The sequence below is a fragment of the Platalea leucorodia genome (assembly GCF_965183815.1).
Source record: "Platalea leucorodia genome assembly, chromosome: 17".
NCBI classification, from domain to species: domain Eukaryota; kingdom Metazoa; phylum Chordata; class Aves; order Pelecaniformes; family Threskiornithidae; genus Platalea; species Platalea leucorodia.
The window spans coordinates 92,565-109,082 of NC_138839.1; the positions used below are offsets into that span (position 1 = coordinate 92,565).

Here is a 16,518-nt window from a genome sequence, read left to right on the forward strand (position 1 = left end):
ATCACCACAGTCTAGGGAATGAGCGTGGCTTATAGAATATACATAATCCTTTTCCACTGTTCAAGCTTACAAATGTCTGGAGTTGGTTTTGGTCAGAGAAAAACATTCTTGACCCTCAAAACACCATCTCTTCAGACTCTGACAAGAGAAGCTTTTATGCATGGATGTCCGGCTGCCAAAGCGTCACCTCGGCACCACTCACCACCTTCTTCAGACCCGCAATACCCAACATTTCAGAGGCATTTTGTTCAGCCTAGTGCCACAGGGGATGTCACAGAAGAGAGATGCGCAATGTTTCTACTTTATAAGTATTATACCCGTTGTTTCTAAAAGACGCACCTACTGCTAAGACCAGAATGAAAGGTCTTCTCCTCCCAAATCTTGATGTGCATCTGTCACTCCAGGCCCCCAGCAAAGGCTGTAACAAAAACCCTAGAAAAAAGGAATTACCAATAAGCAGCATTTTTCTACAAGCCTGTTTCACAGGGGAATTAAAACAGGTAGCTTAAAAGGCAGTTAAAGGCAGGACACCACGGCATAGTGACATCCCCAGTTGGTACTAGTCACCCAGTTGCACGCACAGTGTGCTTCCGGGCACATCCCAGGTCAGGGACTGAATAACGCAACGTGTGGCTGCTCTCTGTCCTGGCAGTTAACTCTGCATCATTAATACAGCAGAGTTTGACATCAGGTGAAGAGTAAGAATACAACAGTTTTAAATTCTAAAGGACTCTGTTCCTTACCAGCTATTTCATTTACCCTTAGATGGGTAAATCTAGATGGAAGATCCCCTGCAGAATTAGCTTGGAAGATAGCAAGAAGCAAACGTGAGTTAGAAAGGTGCCTGTACTACTCTGGGCCAGCCTGTGAGTAGGGGCCTATCTACTCTCTTCTTCTGAAGCACATCCCACACGTACAAGAACAGGCAGAACAAAGTTTCCAAGTGGTTATAGCCCATCCTATGGTTCTTCCCATAGTAATGGATATGCTCTGCCTCCATGCTAGGGCAAGTAATCCAATGCCCATAACAGTAGCGGTCGACGGTCTTTCATTTACTAAACACCTCGTTTGTTTCAGAAAGTTAAACAGGAGAAGGCAATCCCACCCTACTTTTTTCATACACCCTTGGGAACTATCTCTATATGTTTTTTTTTTTTTTTTCATAGGGACATAAACAGATACACTGATCCTCTTTTGCTAGTTTTTAAATATAGGAACGGAGTAACCAAAGCTTACCCTTTCACAAGATGTAAGAGGTTGAGAAGCCATTAAAAGAACAGACCTTTTGGTCACACCAGGCCCATTTCAGGCAAGACACAGCAAGAATTATTCTCCATTTGGTTGTCTAAAATTATGGCTAGTGCTTCTTAACCTCAAGAGCACACAGAAAATACATACGAACAGCTGAGGTAGGGAAAACAAAAACATATAACCCCGTGTAGTGGAAAAAACAAGAGGGAAGAAATAGCGTAAAGAAAAGTTACCTAATATAGGGCTGATGAACCACACCATTCCATACAGTTGGTCTGGAAGCCCCATCTGAAGAAGCACAGGGGTAACATAGGCTGTTTCCATGGCATAGCTGAACTCGAGCCCAAAGAGAATGCACCCATTAAACAGGAGTTCTAGGAAAGACCTCTGAGGCTGGAGATCCCCAAAGTCAATCAAATCAATAGGACATGGAGTATTTGGTGGCGGTGGCGGCGAAGGGCGGATGTGTTTTCTCCTTTTCGGATGTCTCTTGAAATTGTTAGCCCGATGACTTATGTGCCGCGTGATCGATCCAGAATAGCCTGAAACTTGTGACCTCCAGATTTCCTGAGAAGCCACGCTTGGCAAGAGTGCAGCATTGCTGACAGGGGTTGTTGCAGATGGTGGAATCATCATGAGTAGGCGTCTGGAAGAAAAATAGCTCAGAATAAAATAGCTGAATAAGAAAAACTTTGCTTAATTTCATTTACTGAAGTTCAAGCTATTTCTCAACATTTCACATACTGAGTGCAGACTTCGTATTAGCTACAACCTTTTCTCTCCATCTCTTAACATGAGGCGTATATGTTTTAAGGGCACGTCTCCTCCATCTTTGCACAAATGAGACACCAGAGATCCTATCTTGGTTACCTAGGGGTTGCCTACCATCACTGGGGATTAAGATTGAAATCTTTAAAACAATTAGCATTCAGACATGTCACACTTCCCAGGAGTTCCCATAACAGCAATAGGGTTACATTTATCTGCAATTCACTCGAGCTAAATTAAGATGAATCATGACCTCAGTCTAAGTTTACAATAAAGCAAAGCTGTGGCTTGGCTGCAGACTCGGACCCCCTGCTGCAATGTGAAATCACCTTTCAGTACCGATCCCATCATTCCCGCTGCCTGTGCTGAGGCCAAAGCTTAACGCAAAACTTTTTTCACAGTGATCGAGTTTGGTTTTCTTCCTATATATGTTCCTGAATTCAGCAGAGACACTCTGTTGCAAGGACAGGGTCTGATTGTCTGCTTCTTGCTGGTTCTATTTCCGTAAGACCTTACCAGACCACCCAAAGAATGTGTTTTTGAAGTTCAGACTATACAAGCTGAGCACCTGGATGAGGTCAGCTAACAATAAATATGCTTGGAACTAGAAGTTGATATTATTTTTCAGTGCAGGAATTGAAGTTTCAAACTAATTCCTGAGAAGAAGATACATACCCCAACAGCCACCCTCAGCACCGTACTTCTCTCTTAGAGATTAATGGCATTCAAGTGCTGAACAGCCTCCTTGGGTCACATCAGAATCGCTCCTGTAGCCAAAATGTGCATACCGTGGTGTGTAAAACAGCCAAATGAGTTCCAAAATAGAATCTCAGAATAGATGCTGACAGATCTGCTGAATTAACAAACCACACGTGATTTCTTGCCTCTTGTTGCCAGAAATGGAAACAGCGCGTAAGTGGAGTCTGACCTTTTCCTTATGCTTTCACGCCCATGGACCAAAGGCTGCTGCTGCACAAGGATAGCTCCACATCACCCCACACCTCTTCAGGAAAACCGTCACAGCTGCACGCTAGTAAGCAAAACTTTTATCTTTACAGTTTCCCCCAGGGAAAAGACTCTCAGCTGTTCCGCTACTTTGGCTGTACAGAACTCCCACAAATCTCCCGTTTTCTGCTACCTCCTCCGGCACACTTCACGCACCAGTCTTTCTTCCCGTAGCCCTCAGTCTACGCGACACCACTCTTTGCTGCATATCCCCAACTATTATCAAAGGCAGAACTCCGTAAACCCACATTTACTATCACGCTGATACAACAGTTGTTAAGTATGGGGGGATGATGCCCTACACAGAACGATCCCCAGTGCCACACAAGCATCCAAAGAGAGACATTGCACAATGCAAAATTGAATGCCAAGCACCTCACAGAAGACTGCACTTGGGGTAACTTGACTGTATTTGGAGCCTGAGGGGGAGGAGAAAGGGTGGGAGAGAGAAGACATCTACTGAAGCATTACTAACATTGTACCACAGGTTTCCTCAAGACTGCTCCTCTTCAGACCAAGATGTATACCACGTAAGAGAGAAGAACAAGAGATTCATAATTGTAACTACGTGCCTTAACAACCCCCATCTCACAAGGCACCAACAGCAACCTACGTTTTATTAGGAAAGTTCATTAGACACAAAGTCCCCTAGATAGAGCAATAGAAGGAGAAGCATATGGAGACTTTGTGAAGATGCCTGCACCAGTGTTCCCCTTAACACTGTTTTCACAAATTACTGAAAGCTTCTTATGACCCATGTCTTTCATAAGCAGAGTACTTACTTCACAGGAGTACCTTTATCACCCTTCAGGTCAAAGTAATTCCCTCACGATGAGAATTTGTTAAAAATTAGGAGAGAGATACCAGAGAAAAGACATAACGGAAGCCAAATCAGATTCGTAACGGAAGGTCTAACGACCCTCTCACAGAAACTTGACAGTACAGTTGTGCTAGCATTTCCTTTCACCACTGATACACCTTGCCATTTGCACCCAGGGCGTTGATCTCCCTATATTCATCTATTAGTTACATTTCATACTAGATCCTCCTTTATCTTCCTATTCTGTACTGCACGTTGCAAAGAGATTGTATCGCGAGTTGTAAGCAGCCATATTTTAGTGACAGAAGGAAAGATCCCCTCTGTATGGCTCAAAAATACATGTGGTGATCTGCAATTACTTGGAACGAAAGGCTGTTACTGACAGCGTGTCACTAGTCCAGCAGAAAGCCAGCATAAAAGCGTGAGCTGATCCTATATTCCCCATCAGCCGTTTTCCTCAACTTATGAATTATTCATCAGAAATCATCTTCAAAAGACTTAAGGCTGTCCTCAGGTGAATCTAGCTGGTGATCGCACCAGCCTCAAAGCAGGAAACATCTCCTTCGGTGTGGAAAACAACTGCGCAGCTGTTAGCTTTCACCGTCAATAGTTATTTGTGATTTTTGGCACTCGACATTTGTTATGCCAACAACTGTGCATCTCAATCTGCAGGGCCCTGGCGATGCTGGCTCTGCTGCCTGCTATCTGCACAGTCAAACCCGCGTGCACAGCCAACGTGCGTGGCGGGCAGGGACCGGCCGTCACCGTTCCTCCTGGGCACCTCTACGCCGAAAGCGGGTTTTTCCTTGTTTGGCAGAATCTGGTCCCGATGCTTCCGTGGTGCGTACCGAGGGCTCCAAACACACCCCAGGCATCAGCGCCGCGGGGAAAGGCCAACCCCGACCCGTCGCGAGGGCCGCCGCCTCCCAAACGCTCGCGGTAGCCGAAAAGGAGCCGCGCTGCGCGCGCCGCGCAATCACCCCGAGGCGGGGCCGCCGCCCCCGAGCCGCCCCGGGCCCACCGCCCGCCCCAAGCCGCCAGCCCGCAGCGACCCCCGCCGCTCACCCCCCGGCAGCCTTACCTCCAGCGGCGCCCGGCCCCGCCCCGAGCCCCGGTGACGTCGTCCCGCGCGCCGGCCCCCCACGATTCGCCGGCGGAAGCGGCCGTCCCCCGCACCGCCCCGAAGGGCGGTCACGGCCGCCTCTGCCGCCGCAGGAGCGGGCGGCGGGAGGGCGCCGGCGGTGCCCTGCCCCGCAGCCGCGCTTTCCAGAGCGCGGCCCCCCCGCGCCTCCGGAGCTTTGCCGGCAGCAGGCACGAACGCGCCAGCGTGCTCTGCTCCCACGGGCCTCCCCCGGCACAGTCCCGGCAGCGCCGGAAGAGCCCTCCAGGCGGAGGCAGGGGTTAGGCAGGCGCCCAGCGCAGAGAGAAGTCACCGCTCTCACTTCAGATTACCTACCGCGGCCCCACTGCCTTGTTGCTAGCAGCGCCCGCTTTCCCTAGCGATGCTCGCCCCAGACAGGTGCAAGCTGCCGTACCGCCATTTCCACAGACTTATCCCATATTGGCACTGGAATCGCGGGGGGAGATGGTCGTGACAGTAAGATTTTTAGCTGGAGCAGAGATACATAAATCACTCGTCACAGTAGGAATAAAAGGTAGGAAGGTCTGTAGAAAACGAGCTCTCATTTATGTGGTAGGTAGTGCAACCACAACATCTGAAAAAGATACCAAAGAGCACTGTTCGAAGCAGGTGGGGTTCAGCTAGTGCGCAGGTTCATATAAAGCCCAACAAGAAATTGTGAGAAATCAGGGTAATCTTGCAGCACACAAGGACAGGCCCGAGAGACCACTGAACATTCTTATCACCATGCATTCCCTGTCACCTGATCAGTGTTCTTCAATTTTCTTATGTCAGTTTGGCCATTGTGTTGGTCAAGTATCATTCGTCAGTGTTTACATAATCCTACAGCAGTGTAAAGGACCTATTTACAACACCAAGGGTTATTCACTCACAGCACAATGACATTCATAGGGCAGAAGGGGGTTTGTACTTGTCTAAGTGAAAGTGGGACTAGGTTCCTCGCCTACCCTCACAAATGTTCTGCCTCAAAACCACATCCCAATCAGGAGGTCAACAGTCACAGCAAAATTTTTCCCTTTACTGCTTTCAAAGACAGGGCCCTGTGTAAGCATGCTGTTCCCAAACTGAGCCTAAGATACGTGCCTAATTCTACCAGACTAGGTAAAAGTGAGCAAGAAACTTGTCAAGCACTGGCACTGTTGCTCTCAGCTATTTGATCCAGTTCACCTTTTCACCTCCTCCTTTGTCCACGTCAAAATGCTCATGCAGATAAACTAAACACAGATGGGAGCATCAGTGATGTCAAAGACATCTTTGAGTAATGGAATCATCCCAAAATACACCTATTTGCCCCAAACAACACGTGTTCTTTTGCTGCCACACCAGATGCTGTTGCAGGCTTCTGTCAAAGATGCTGCAGGTTCCTCATTTGACATACATGCTATCCCCAGTTCTTCTGGCAAATTTGAGGCAATTTTGATACTGAGATGTCCCTCACTTGTCTGTGCTGAGCTTTTCCTTTCAGCTCCCCAGATATGGGACTTCCAGAGCCTACATCAACCCAGCCTTTCCACACTCCACTTCTCAGTGCTGATGCCAGACAGCTGTCGCCACAGCGGCATGCTGTGTCTCCTCCTGCCAGAGGTCTCACCCACAATACAGCAGCCACTGCTCCATTTGCTGCCCATTGAGAGAACAAACTGGTTTTAGAATCCACATTCTTAATTAATCGATTAAAACCATTGCTGTGGCTCTGGAAGAAAACAATCATGTTCTCATTCAAAACCATGGGCTGATGGCATCCCTTTTATTTACATGCCTCCAATGCCATAGCTACTGGAAAGATCCTTCATGCTTCTGAGCAGCAAAGGCAAAAAAAAAAAAAAAAAGAAGATTTGCAACCCTAAGGATGAAGGGCAGGAATAGGGGAAGGTCCAGCCAGGTGCCACAGCTGGTAAGGGAACATGAGCAGGCAGGTCTGCTGCCCGCCAAAGGGATTAGACAGGTGGGGCAAGAGACAGCTGTTGTTGGGAGGAGCCATTACAATCAGCAGTAGTTATAGTAGCACCAATTACTGCCCACCCAGCTTCTAGCGCTGAGGGACAGCTAAATGGGCTGTGAGACTATGGCTGTCAGACCACGCACAACTGTGTGCTGCCTTCTTTGCTCAAGCCCCAGAGTCAACCATGCCTTCAGTGACCACAAATGAAAACATGGCGCAACAGCCTGTGCTCCTGCCAGCCTTGCTCCCACCCCCCATCTATGTGTTACAGAACTCTGCAAACACTGAGCAGATGAACGGGGCATTTAAGAGCCCCATTCCTTGTCATTGAGGATGACTTTTTGTTCCAGCTGGGCATAGAGAGTGGGTTATATTATTAATGCCGGCAGGCAGTCATGGCCATCGTATACGATCATTTGTTCCCTGTGAACATGTTTGCGACATTAAACTCATGTTTATTCCATGTTCAATTAAATAAAATTGTCAGCTCAGAACTTACAAGGATTGACTCTTAAACCATTTAGCACAGTTTGTCCACTTGGGACGGTGGGACAAGGCACTCTACTCCTTCCCAGGGTAACAACAATGGAGAGAACAAAAGCAATTCCTGCTGTGCATTCATCTATCAGGATCCTTTGGGCTTTAGACAGAACAGAAACCACAAATCTCCTCTCCTCTGTGAGCTTACACATAAATTGTTGTTCAAATGTAAAGATACTTATTTACTTTGTACTAATTTAACCCAACAGCGTTCAAAAGAGTGAGTTTTGGTGATGAATACCTACTGCCATAAATCTGCGCTGTAGCCTCCTACCTCCTCTGGGTACAAGATGTTTTGCATTCATTGAACTCTTTTGTTAAGTCTTTCCACAAAGCAGCTTCTGACAGCATATTCATCTCTCTGCTCGTTTACAGCTTCATGTTAGGCTCGCTGTTTCATTTGCCAGCAGACCTCATTATTTGCCTTGCTCAGATCAGGACCGTTCCTCCATTTCTTGGAAACCTCTCACTATCCTCATAATCCTTTTCTCCAAGGTAAATATTAGCTCCAGCCGAGTAAAATTCTGTGCAAGCCACCAACAGAGTATGTTGTTCTCACTCTTGAAGAACAGTGTTTTGGTTGTGTGATGTTGGGTGTTCCTTTTTCTTCTTTCGTCTTAAAATTAATTTTAAAACATCTTTCAGTTATGTTCAGTGGCTCTGCGATGTCATTCAGTGATCCACCTGGAACTGGCAGCTTCTTTTCCAAGCATGAGTTGATTCTTTTTCGGGGAGATACAAAGTCTGTACCAAACAGACACGCTGTGAAAGCTGAGCTGTGCTCGGGGGCTGCTGCTTCAGAACGCCTGAAGGCCACATGAATCCTGGAGCAAAGGTTAATCTACGCTCAATGACCCAAAGAGGGAGAGGCCTGATTAGTTACCAAGTTATGTCTGCAGAGGGTCCTGCGTATGCCCTCCACAAGCTATCCTCCACTTCCTACAGAACAGCAGCCAGCCTGCTCTTATACAAGCAAAGAAATCAAGGAAAAACTATGCTGGCAGAGATCACACACGACCCCTCTTCCTTCACAAGGGCCACGAACACACACGTTCCGCACTGCTGTATTTCTGTGGGAGATCATGAGCGCAGCCGCGGAGAGCTCCTCAGAACAAACTGTACAAGCTTGCGATAGCGGTACAGCTTGGTTGCCCTTGACACAAAAGGGCTGCCTTGCCAATATTGTAAGAAAACCTCAGAAACTGTATTCCCTTCTGAAGACAAAAGGTGGGGGAAAGGCTCTCAAATGAAGTGACCTTTTTCTTTCTTTTCAAATTTAGCAGAATTCACTTCATTTAAAGGGGGGAAAAGCTGCTTAGTTTGGAGAACTTCAATTTGTCCCCTCCTAAGCTCCACGAAAAAGGAGATGGGGTGGCAGGGCAGTAGGTGAGGAAAATCCTGAGCAGTGTAGGTTACAGAAGAATAATTGCCAAGCCTATCTCAAGTCAGTTTGCACAATTTCCAAGTCAGTGATGCTGTCACATACTGGACAACTTTCCTTTCCGTAGCATGGAAAAGACTAAAGCTTCCCTGTGCCCAGAATGCAACACTGCATATTTCTTGCTCCTTAGGAGGAATAAGTGGTCTAGCTTAATCTGTCATTTTTGACCACCCCAACCTAGCAATAATACAGTAAGAACTAAATATCCTTCTTTTCCTACTCTGCATTGAAGCAACAAGTTAATTATTGTCCATGCACTAAAGTCTTTCAAAAGGAAAAACAAAAAAGCCTTTGCCTTCTTTGGGAGAATGAGATTCAAGGTTGCAGAGGCCAGGGCAGAGTGTGGTGGTAGGGTTGGGGTGCCACTCCTTATTGGTTATTTATTAAGCATTAAGGTTAGATTAAAGAAAGCACTCAGAATTTATGAAAAAGTTGAGATCTCTTACCCATTTGTTGCCAATGTTTAGCTCTCATTGAAAGAGTATTTGACTGTCAGCTCTGCTGCGCTAGGCCTCAGTACTGTAGCTGATTTGGCAAACTCATTGCCAGTGATATTATACAGCACGTACGCTTTTCAACACTTTGTGCATTTGTAGTTTGAGAGAGAGAGAGAGAGAGAGAGAGAGAGAGAGAGACACGTATACATATTATATACATAATACAGTGACTTTCTAAGGTTCTTTCAAGCTGCATAGGATTTAGTGCCATGGATTCAAGACATTAACCTGATATAAATAAAATTGCCCAAGAAATTTTGGTCTTCAGAAAGGATTAGAGGAGAAACAACCACTCGGCTTATGTGGCTTTTTACAACAACTTATTTGTTTGGTTTCTGCCTCTGAAACCACTGTGTCCCAGTCTGTTGCATCTTCCCATTCTGCTTAGGCAGTCTTTGTATTTTAGCAAAAGCACACTTTCAAAAAGCTACAGTCAGGAACTCTTCCAGCAGAGAAGTGAGATACAAAGATCTCAGCTCACATCCAGAAAACAAGGCATCAGCATCTGCATTGCCTCCTCTTGTACACAGGCATGACTCTAGATATTTCCATATGCACAAAACCAGCCCACTGATTTTTCATAGTACTTGGGGGGGAGAAAAGAGGTGGTTGATGCCCCATGCCTGTCAGTGTTTAAGAGGCATTTGAACAATGCCCTTAATAGTACGCTTTAACTTTTGGTCAGCCCTGAAGTTGTCATGCAGTTGGACTAGATGATAGTTCTAGGTCCCTTTGAACTGGACTATTGTATTCTATTCTATTCCCCAAGACTTTTTTTCTTGAGAACTGGAAAGCACTGTGATTACTTAAGAAGCTATGAGTAAAGCCCTGTACACTTGCTACTGCGCATCAGGCTCATCTCTTAAATACAGTCCTTTTTCCAAGCAAGTTCAATGCTCCAAATATTCCTGTAATCCCCCAGAAAGCTTGCTGCAAGTCTTCTTTTTACGTAGTATATTCATCATTCTGTCCAGTGCAGTTAACAAAAAGTCACATTATTGATTAACTTTCTTAGGGCAATGTTGCAGTTTTCTTGGTGCTATCATTCTTTTGCACTAGAGTAATTAAAACAGGTGTCAGCTCAACTCTAGGCTTATTTGTAAAGGTGATGAGTTTGCAAACCAGGGACCAAGACGTTTCTTCAATGGCAAGTTCATGACAGTCTTACGCTTATTTAAAATTAGTTCTGCCAATGACAAAAATCACAGGAGGTAGAATCATAGAATATCCCAAGTTGGAAGGGACCCATTAGGATCATCGAGTCCAACTCCCTGCTCCTCACAGGACTACCTAAAACTAAACCATATGACTAAGAGCATTGTCCAGACACTCCTTGAACTCTGACACGCTTGGTGCCGTGGCCACTTCCCTGGGGAGCCTGTTGTGGTGACCGACCACCCTCTCAGTGAAGAACTTTTTCCTAATGTCCAAGCTGAATTTCCCCTGACTCAGCTTCATTCCATTTCCTCGTGTCCTATCGCTGGTTACCACTGGAGTTACCTAGATGAACACCAGGCGTTCATCATACAGACTGAAGCGCTCTCTAAATCCCAACTGTCCTTGCTCCTCCCGCAATCCACTTCTCCAGGTCATTTCTAGAGCTGATACCAGTTTGCCCTCTTCCCTTGAATACTTCCTGTGCATGTATTCCAGGTACACGAGAGCTTTTGCTTCATTGCTAAATCCAAAAGGAACTCTGCTTTCCACAACAATTATAGTATCAGTTGAAGAAGTAAATTTACAGTTCTGTAAATGCCCAGTCATGCCAATAAGGTCTATGGCCTATGGTACTGAACATAGTGCAACTACAGAGTAAGACAGAAGAAGGAAGTTCAAACAAGGTGAGGTGCATTTCAATTATACATTCTTAATGCTTGTACAGTAAGAGGAGCTTACCACGTAAATTACACCACCCTAGCATCCCTTACATGTCGACTGAGTAGGCGTAAAGAAGTTGGTGGGAGGCTAATACAATGTAAGAACATAAAGAAGTCTCATATATGCCAATTTGCACATCACCTCCCTATCTGGCCCTTAGCATATTGTCATTGCTTTTATAAGGGCACTTGAATTTTTACTTAAAAGAAGGAAAAACACAACCAAAAAAACCCCCCAAAAAACCCACACCCAAAACACCACCAGAAACAAACCCCAGTATTTTGCTGCAGAATGAACAGCAATGGTAACAGCACTGATCCATTTGCATTAAAATTGAGCTGTCAATTCATGGAGACAATAAATTCAACATAGTGAACTACTATACAAGGTAAGAACATGAATTTTTAAAGAAACAAGTATGCACGTTCTGACAACTGCTGTCTGCACTTTGTAAGTCTGCACTTGTGTGGATATAACAAAGTACGAAAGGAGTTTGTGTCTGCTCCCATCCTTTCTGGGAACAGAGCAAATCTACCCTATTCTTTTCAGGTGCAAGGTGAGGCCATGCTCCTGAAACAACCCGCTAAGAAGTATCTTCAAGATACCCACTGACAAGTGTGCCAGGCAGCTACAGTGCACAACATGGTGCGTAGAGCTCTCGTAATAGAAGAGGCAGAAATGCCCCCACTACCAACAAACACACAAAGCAGGACATAGTCTTGGGCCACAGTTCAAACTGTTTTGTAAAACAGGTGAAACTTTTTTTTTTTAAGCAAGCAAAGTCTTTAGTAAAGAATCAATTTGGTTTTAGAAAAACTGGAATGCTGTCACGATACAAATGAAACATCAGTAATCTATCAGCCTAGTCTACAGTTGCTGGATCAAATGAAAACCAGAGCGCCGTGGCCCCTTCTCAAACCTTAGAGGATAATTATTCAGGAAAATTTCACTAATCCTTCACTGAAACCATTCAAGTGTTGTGCAGTGACAGCCCAATAGTTTTTCTTCCACTGGTTTGCACTTCATTTGACTCATGTTTCGGTTCAGACGTGCTATTTCGACAATAGCAATGCGCATGCATTTAGTCGTTTGCTTTCTTGAGCTTTGTGCAGTGACTGCTCAATGTGCATTTCTATTTGCTTCTGCAGGACAAACTAGTGCTGCCCTCAAAATAACACGAGGACATTTACCTAGCTCCTGCCCTCACCAGACAACCACGCCTTCAACGGCTGGTCTCCCTCCGACAATGAAAACCCAACACAGTTCAGAGAATTAGTCACTAGAGGGCACTTAGAGAATCCAGAAGACTGAGAATACGCTTGGTATCAGAAGGCTACAGTCCTACAAACAGTTTAAAGAGTCCAAATGATGAGTTTTGCGTTTACTTCCTAACCAGCTCCTGCAACCAACACTTTAAGATACAGAACCAGGGAAATAATTATAATTCAGAAGATCTTTATCATCTTACGGTTTTCCAGCAACTGAATGCAAGAAGGCTGAGGAAAAACTCTCCTCTGAGGCAACACGTGTGCTAGGCTACATTGACCACTTCTGGACAAATCCTGAACAAAAGTGTTAACTGCAGGCATGTAAGATATTTACCATGCAAAATATTGGTGCTAAGTGTCGTTGTTGGGTGCAGCTTTGGGGAAAGAGGTACAGGAACATACAGCAACACACAAAGCAGTGTGGCAAACTCACTGAAGTACAGTATTTCATTTCGCTACAATGCCTCAAGTGGACTATGCATTTCACAAGAGACAAGGACGTGATTATGCCCCAAAGATCCTGCAGGTTTTTTTCTGGATGTGACAAACCACAGAAAGGTGACAAGTAGTACGTCAGGAAAGCAGCAGTGAGAATCGTAGATGCAGGAACTTGCAGTCACCCAGAGCAGGCACGGGCTACATATATTTTAGAACTAAACTCAATTTTCATTTAAAGACAGAGCATAAATAGAGATTACTGTCATCCCTGCTATGTTACCTGTACAGGTCAATTCCTTGCTTCTCGTATTAATTGTGAGCTGCAGCTTTCAGCCAGTAGGTCCTGTCATTAGTAAGATCAAAGTTTTCTTGGCTACGAGGTGTCTTATTTCTGTGATTCAGTACACTTCTGATCTTCTGTTGGAGAAGGAAAGCAGAACTCACATGATCAGTGAGTTTTGGAAAACCTCAAATCACTGCTTTTGTGAAGGCCGAGTGCAGGGCAGCACAAGGAAGAGCTGGGCCACTGCTGTACCAAGGGCTGACAGTAAGAGGTGGTCGGGTGAGGCACCGTGCAGAGGGCAGGCCACAGCACCCGGCTGCAGGGAAGTGTGGCGAATGGTGACCCTGGCAGGTCCATCATGCAGCATCACCCTTGGTGAGAGAGGTGGCGAAGGGTACCAAAGCGGTGCTGCACCAGGCTACATTCTCTACCAGCTGCACTGGCAGGGGCTTGGGCTGACTCAGCAGTGCCTGGACAGAGACAGGGTACTCGGAGCTCACGAAAGAAAAGCAGCATGGCATCGAGTGGTATGTGGTGGGCACTGCAGGAAGACCGGAGGCGTGCCTCCCTCTTGCTAAACATTCATTAAAACTTTGTTTTATAAATTGGCTCTGTACCTTGTCTAAATTGACTTTGGAAGCCTATGGGAAGTACTGCCCCACTTCCCTGTGTTTACCACAGGGGAAATGAGAAACCACTGGGTCCCTGGGGCTAATTACTTTCTTCAAAACGCAGCATTGCTCTATGTTTCTGACTCAGTGCAGCATTCAATTTTCTGCTGAGATTGTATCTATATCGCCTTACAGGATAAGTTGCAATAGCACTCGATGTTAATTGCAGTGCACAGACTGCTCCCTTCTCTCCTTTATACCAGTTATCAAGAAAAACCAGAAAGTCTACTTCTGTTTTTAATTTAGCCTCTTCCATCCATACAGCGTGCCAGTCAGACAGGAGAGGCAGGGGCTGTCATCCCCTTTCTGCCTGAAAGTGTCTGGCAACAAGGCAGAGACTATACGGATGTCTACGTGCCATCCCAAACGATCAGTTACCTTATGGAGACAGACAGCTGTTGGGGTACGGTACGGCCACTCGGTGTGAACAGCTGCAAACAGGGGCTTTAATATTCGTGGATGGCCCCAAAGCCACTCTGCCTTCCTTGCCTCTCACATCCACTGAGGCAGAGAAAAGGGCAAAGATGAAGTAACAGAAAAAGGACACCCCTATGCCAGTCTCGGAGCTTGGCAGCCTCTTTCAGGGCTTCTGTCTGCCTAGAACACCAAAGCAACCCTCAAAGCACCAGAGTACAGCCACAGGCAGACTTCCAGAGAGCACAGAAACAAACAGGGGCTGTGCATCCTGATTTGACAAGCGTACATGGCTCAGCAAATTCTCCTATGGGAACTAAATTTGAGAACATTTGCTGGGTGATGAGTACAATTTACCTTTCCCTGAAGCATGGTCAAAGGGATAAGGGTTTTTAGCATCTTATCCTTATTTTGTTTCCCTCTTAAATGTCCATCTCTGACAGCAGTATTCCAGCACCCCACCATGCCCAAAACAAACATTTATTTAACTCATTTGCTAGCCTATCATCTCCCACTCCCCTTCTGTCACTAGCAACAGGGATTTCTGTCACTTTCAAGTGTTAACCAGCATTGGTAACTACCACATATACACAGAGGAATGATACGGACTTGTACAGTGCTCCACACTTTCAATGCAGTGTATGAATAGCATTTGAAGAGAATTGATTAATCAGTATACTGGAAAGCAATGCCTGCGGGACTAGCATGGAGGCCTTTGGAGATGTTTTAGTAAAATCTTTCAAACACAACCTCCTGCTAAAACAACAGGAAGGCAGCCATACTAGATCAGATAGTAGTTCTGTTTCCAACAGGGGCTATTAGTGGACACTTGGTTGCTACTATTCACAAGCCTACTTTTTGCTTTTACGGGTCTAAATAGACTATTCACCTGGGTATTCAATTTGTTAAGTGTTTTCAGGTAAGTCGAAGTGCTGTAAGTATCTCCTTTCTTCTGATTTCTTACCCTTTGGTTAAAGGCCCTCTCAGTGGTTTGGCAGATCAGATCATTCTCAAGAGAGTTTTGCACTCTTCCCCCATCAGCAGTAAAGGAACTCCTCTGACTGGAGTTCAGCCTGCAACATGATGTTTGCAGCCTGGAGTTGCTCTGGGGTTAGCCTGCATTTATTTTCTAACGAGAGGGGAGAAAAAAAAACAAAAGGAAAAAAAAAAAGGAGAGGAACAGAACATTCTGTCAAATAAACATTTGCTAACACTCTTGAGCAAGAGAAATGGAACAGGTAGCAAAGAGTAACCCAGATTAACTATCTGCTAGGGCAAATACACAGTACGCAAAGGTGCCCTGCACACTGGATGGCATTTGTGTTGAGCCTGATACACTGATGTATTGATTGATCTCTCCAACAAGAGCCATGACCTTTAGATACAAAATTGGAGGTCAGGCCTCATAGTAATCTAATTAATCTCCTACCTGGTAGAATAAAAACAGGCTTGCTGTTAGCTTGACTTCTCTACTTTTTTTTTTTCCCTCTCCCACGAGGAATAAGCGATTTCTGCAGGTACACAGTTATTCAGTTTCTCAGTAATATTATCAGCTCTTTGGGTGTAGGACTAGCAGAGCTTCCTGAGAATCCATGGGTTTGATTCTACATGAAAGTTTAGTGCAACTTCTAGGTCAGCTTTATGTTTGAAGACTGAACATGTAGGAATCAGTAAATGAGTAACTGGTTCCTCTCTTCTGAGGCTGAGCCACACAGAGGCATTCCCCAGAAGGGGTCTGATCGAAGCCCTGGAATACCTTAACCAGCAGGGTGTATTTTCCCTTCTAGGCATGGTACAGATGAAAACGACACTGGAGCCTGAGTCTAGCTCTGGGGTCCACACTGAAAGATAGCATTGAAAAACTTAGGGTGAAGAATGGCAGAAGTGATTGACGAGCTAGAAAACATTTTGCAATAATCTAATTAAAGAATTCTATCTGTTGAATTCCTGAATAAGGCACAGAGCAAGGGCTTCTAAGGCAGTTGGTCCAACCAAGGGCTGAAAATTTGAAGCTAAGCAACTTCAAATTACAAGTAATACACATGCTTTTCAGAGTTAAAAGAGATCAACCATTGCAATAAGCTACTGAGGGAAACAGTAGACATGCATGCTTCTGTGGAATATGTGCATTAGTCAAACAGAGATCACTAGAGGATGAGAG

General features: G+C 45.4%; 1 protein-coding gene across 9 annotated transcripts in view; it reads right to left on the bottom strand.

Moving 5' to 3' along the window:
- The window catches only part of SLC45A1 (solute carrier family 45 member 1), a 74,830-nt gene that overhangs the window by 11,725 nt on the left and 46,587 nt on the right, over window positions 1–16,518 (bottom strand). For 7 of the 9 annotated variants that reach the window (XR_014230050.1, XR_014230051.1, XR_014230052.1 and 4 more), the window contains exons 1-3: window positions 4,926–4,947; window positions 1,485–1,897; window positions 340–432 (exon numbers count right to left, since the gene is read on the bottom strand). Coding sequence is in view for 6 of the 9 variants with exons in the window: in XM_082329057.1 (XP_082185183.1) it covers window positions 340–432; window positions 1,485–1,887 (496 nt within the window). In the remaining 3 variants the exon portion in view is untranslated. Of the gene's footprint in view, window positions 1–339; window positions 433–1,484; window positions 1,898–2,694; window positions 2,846–4,925; window positions 4,948–16,518 lie in introns of those variants that run through there. The other 2 variants (XM_082329053.1, XM_082329054.1) reach the window with 2 other exon arrangements.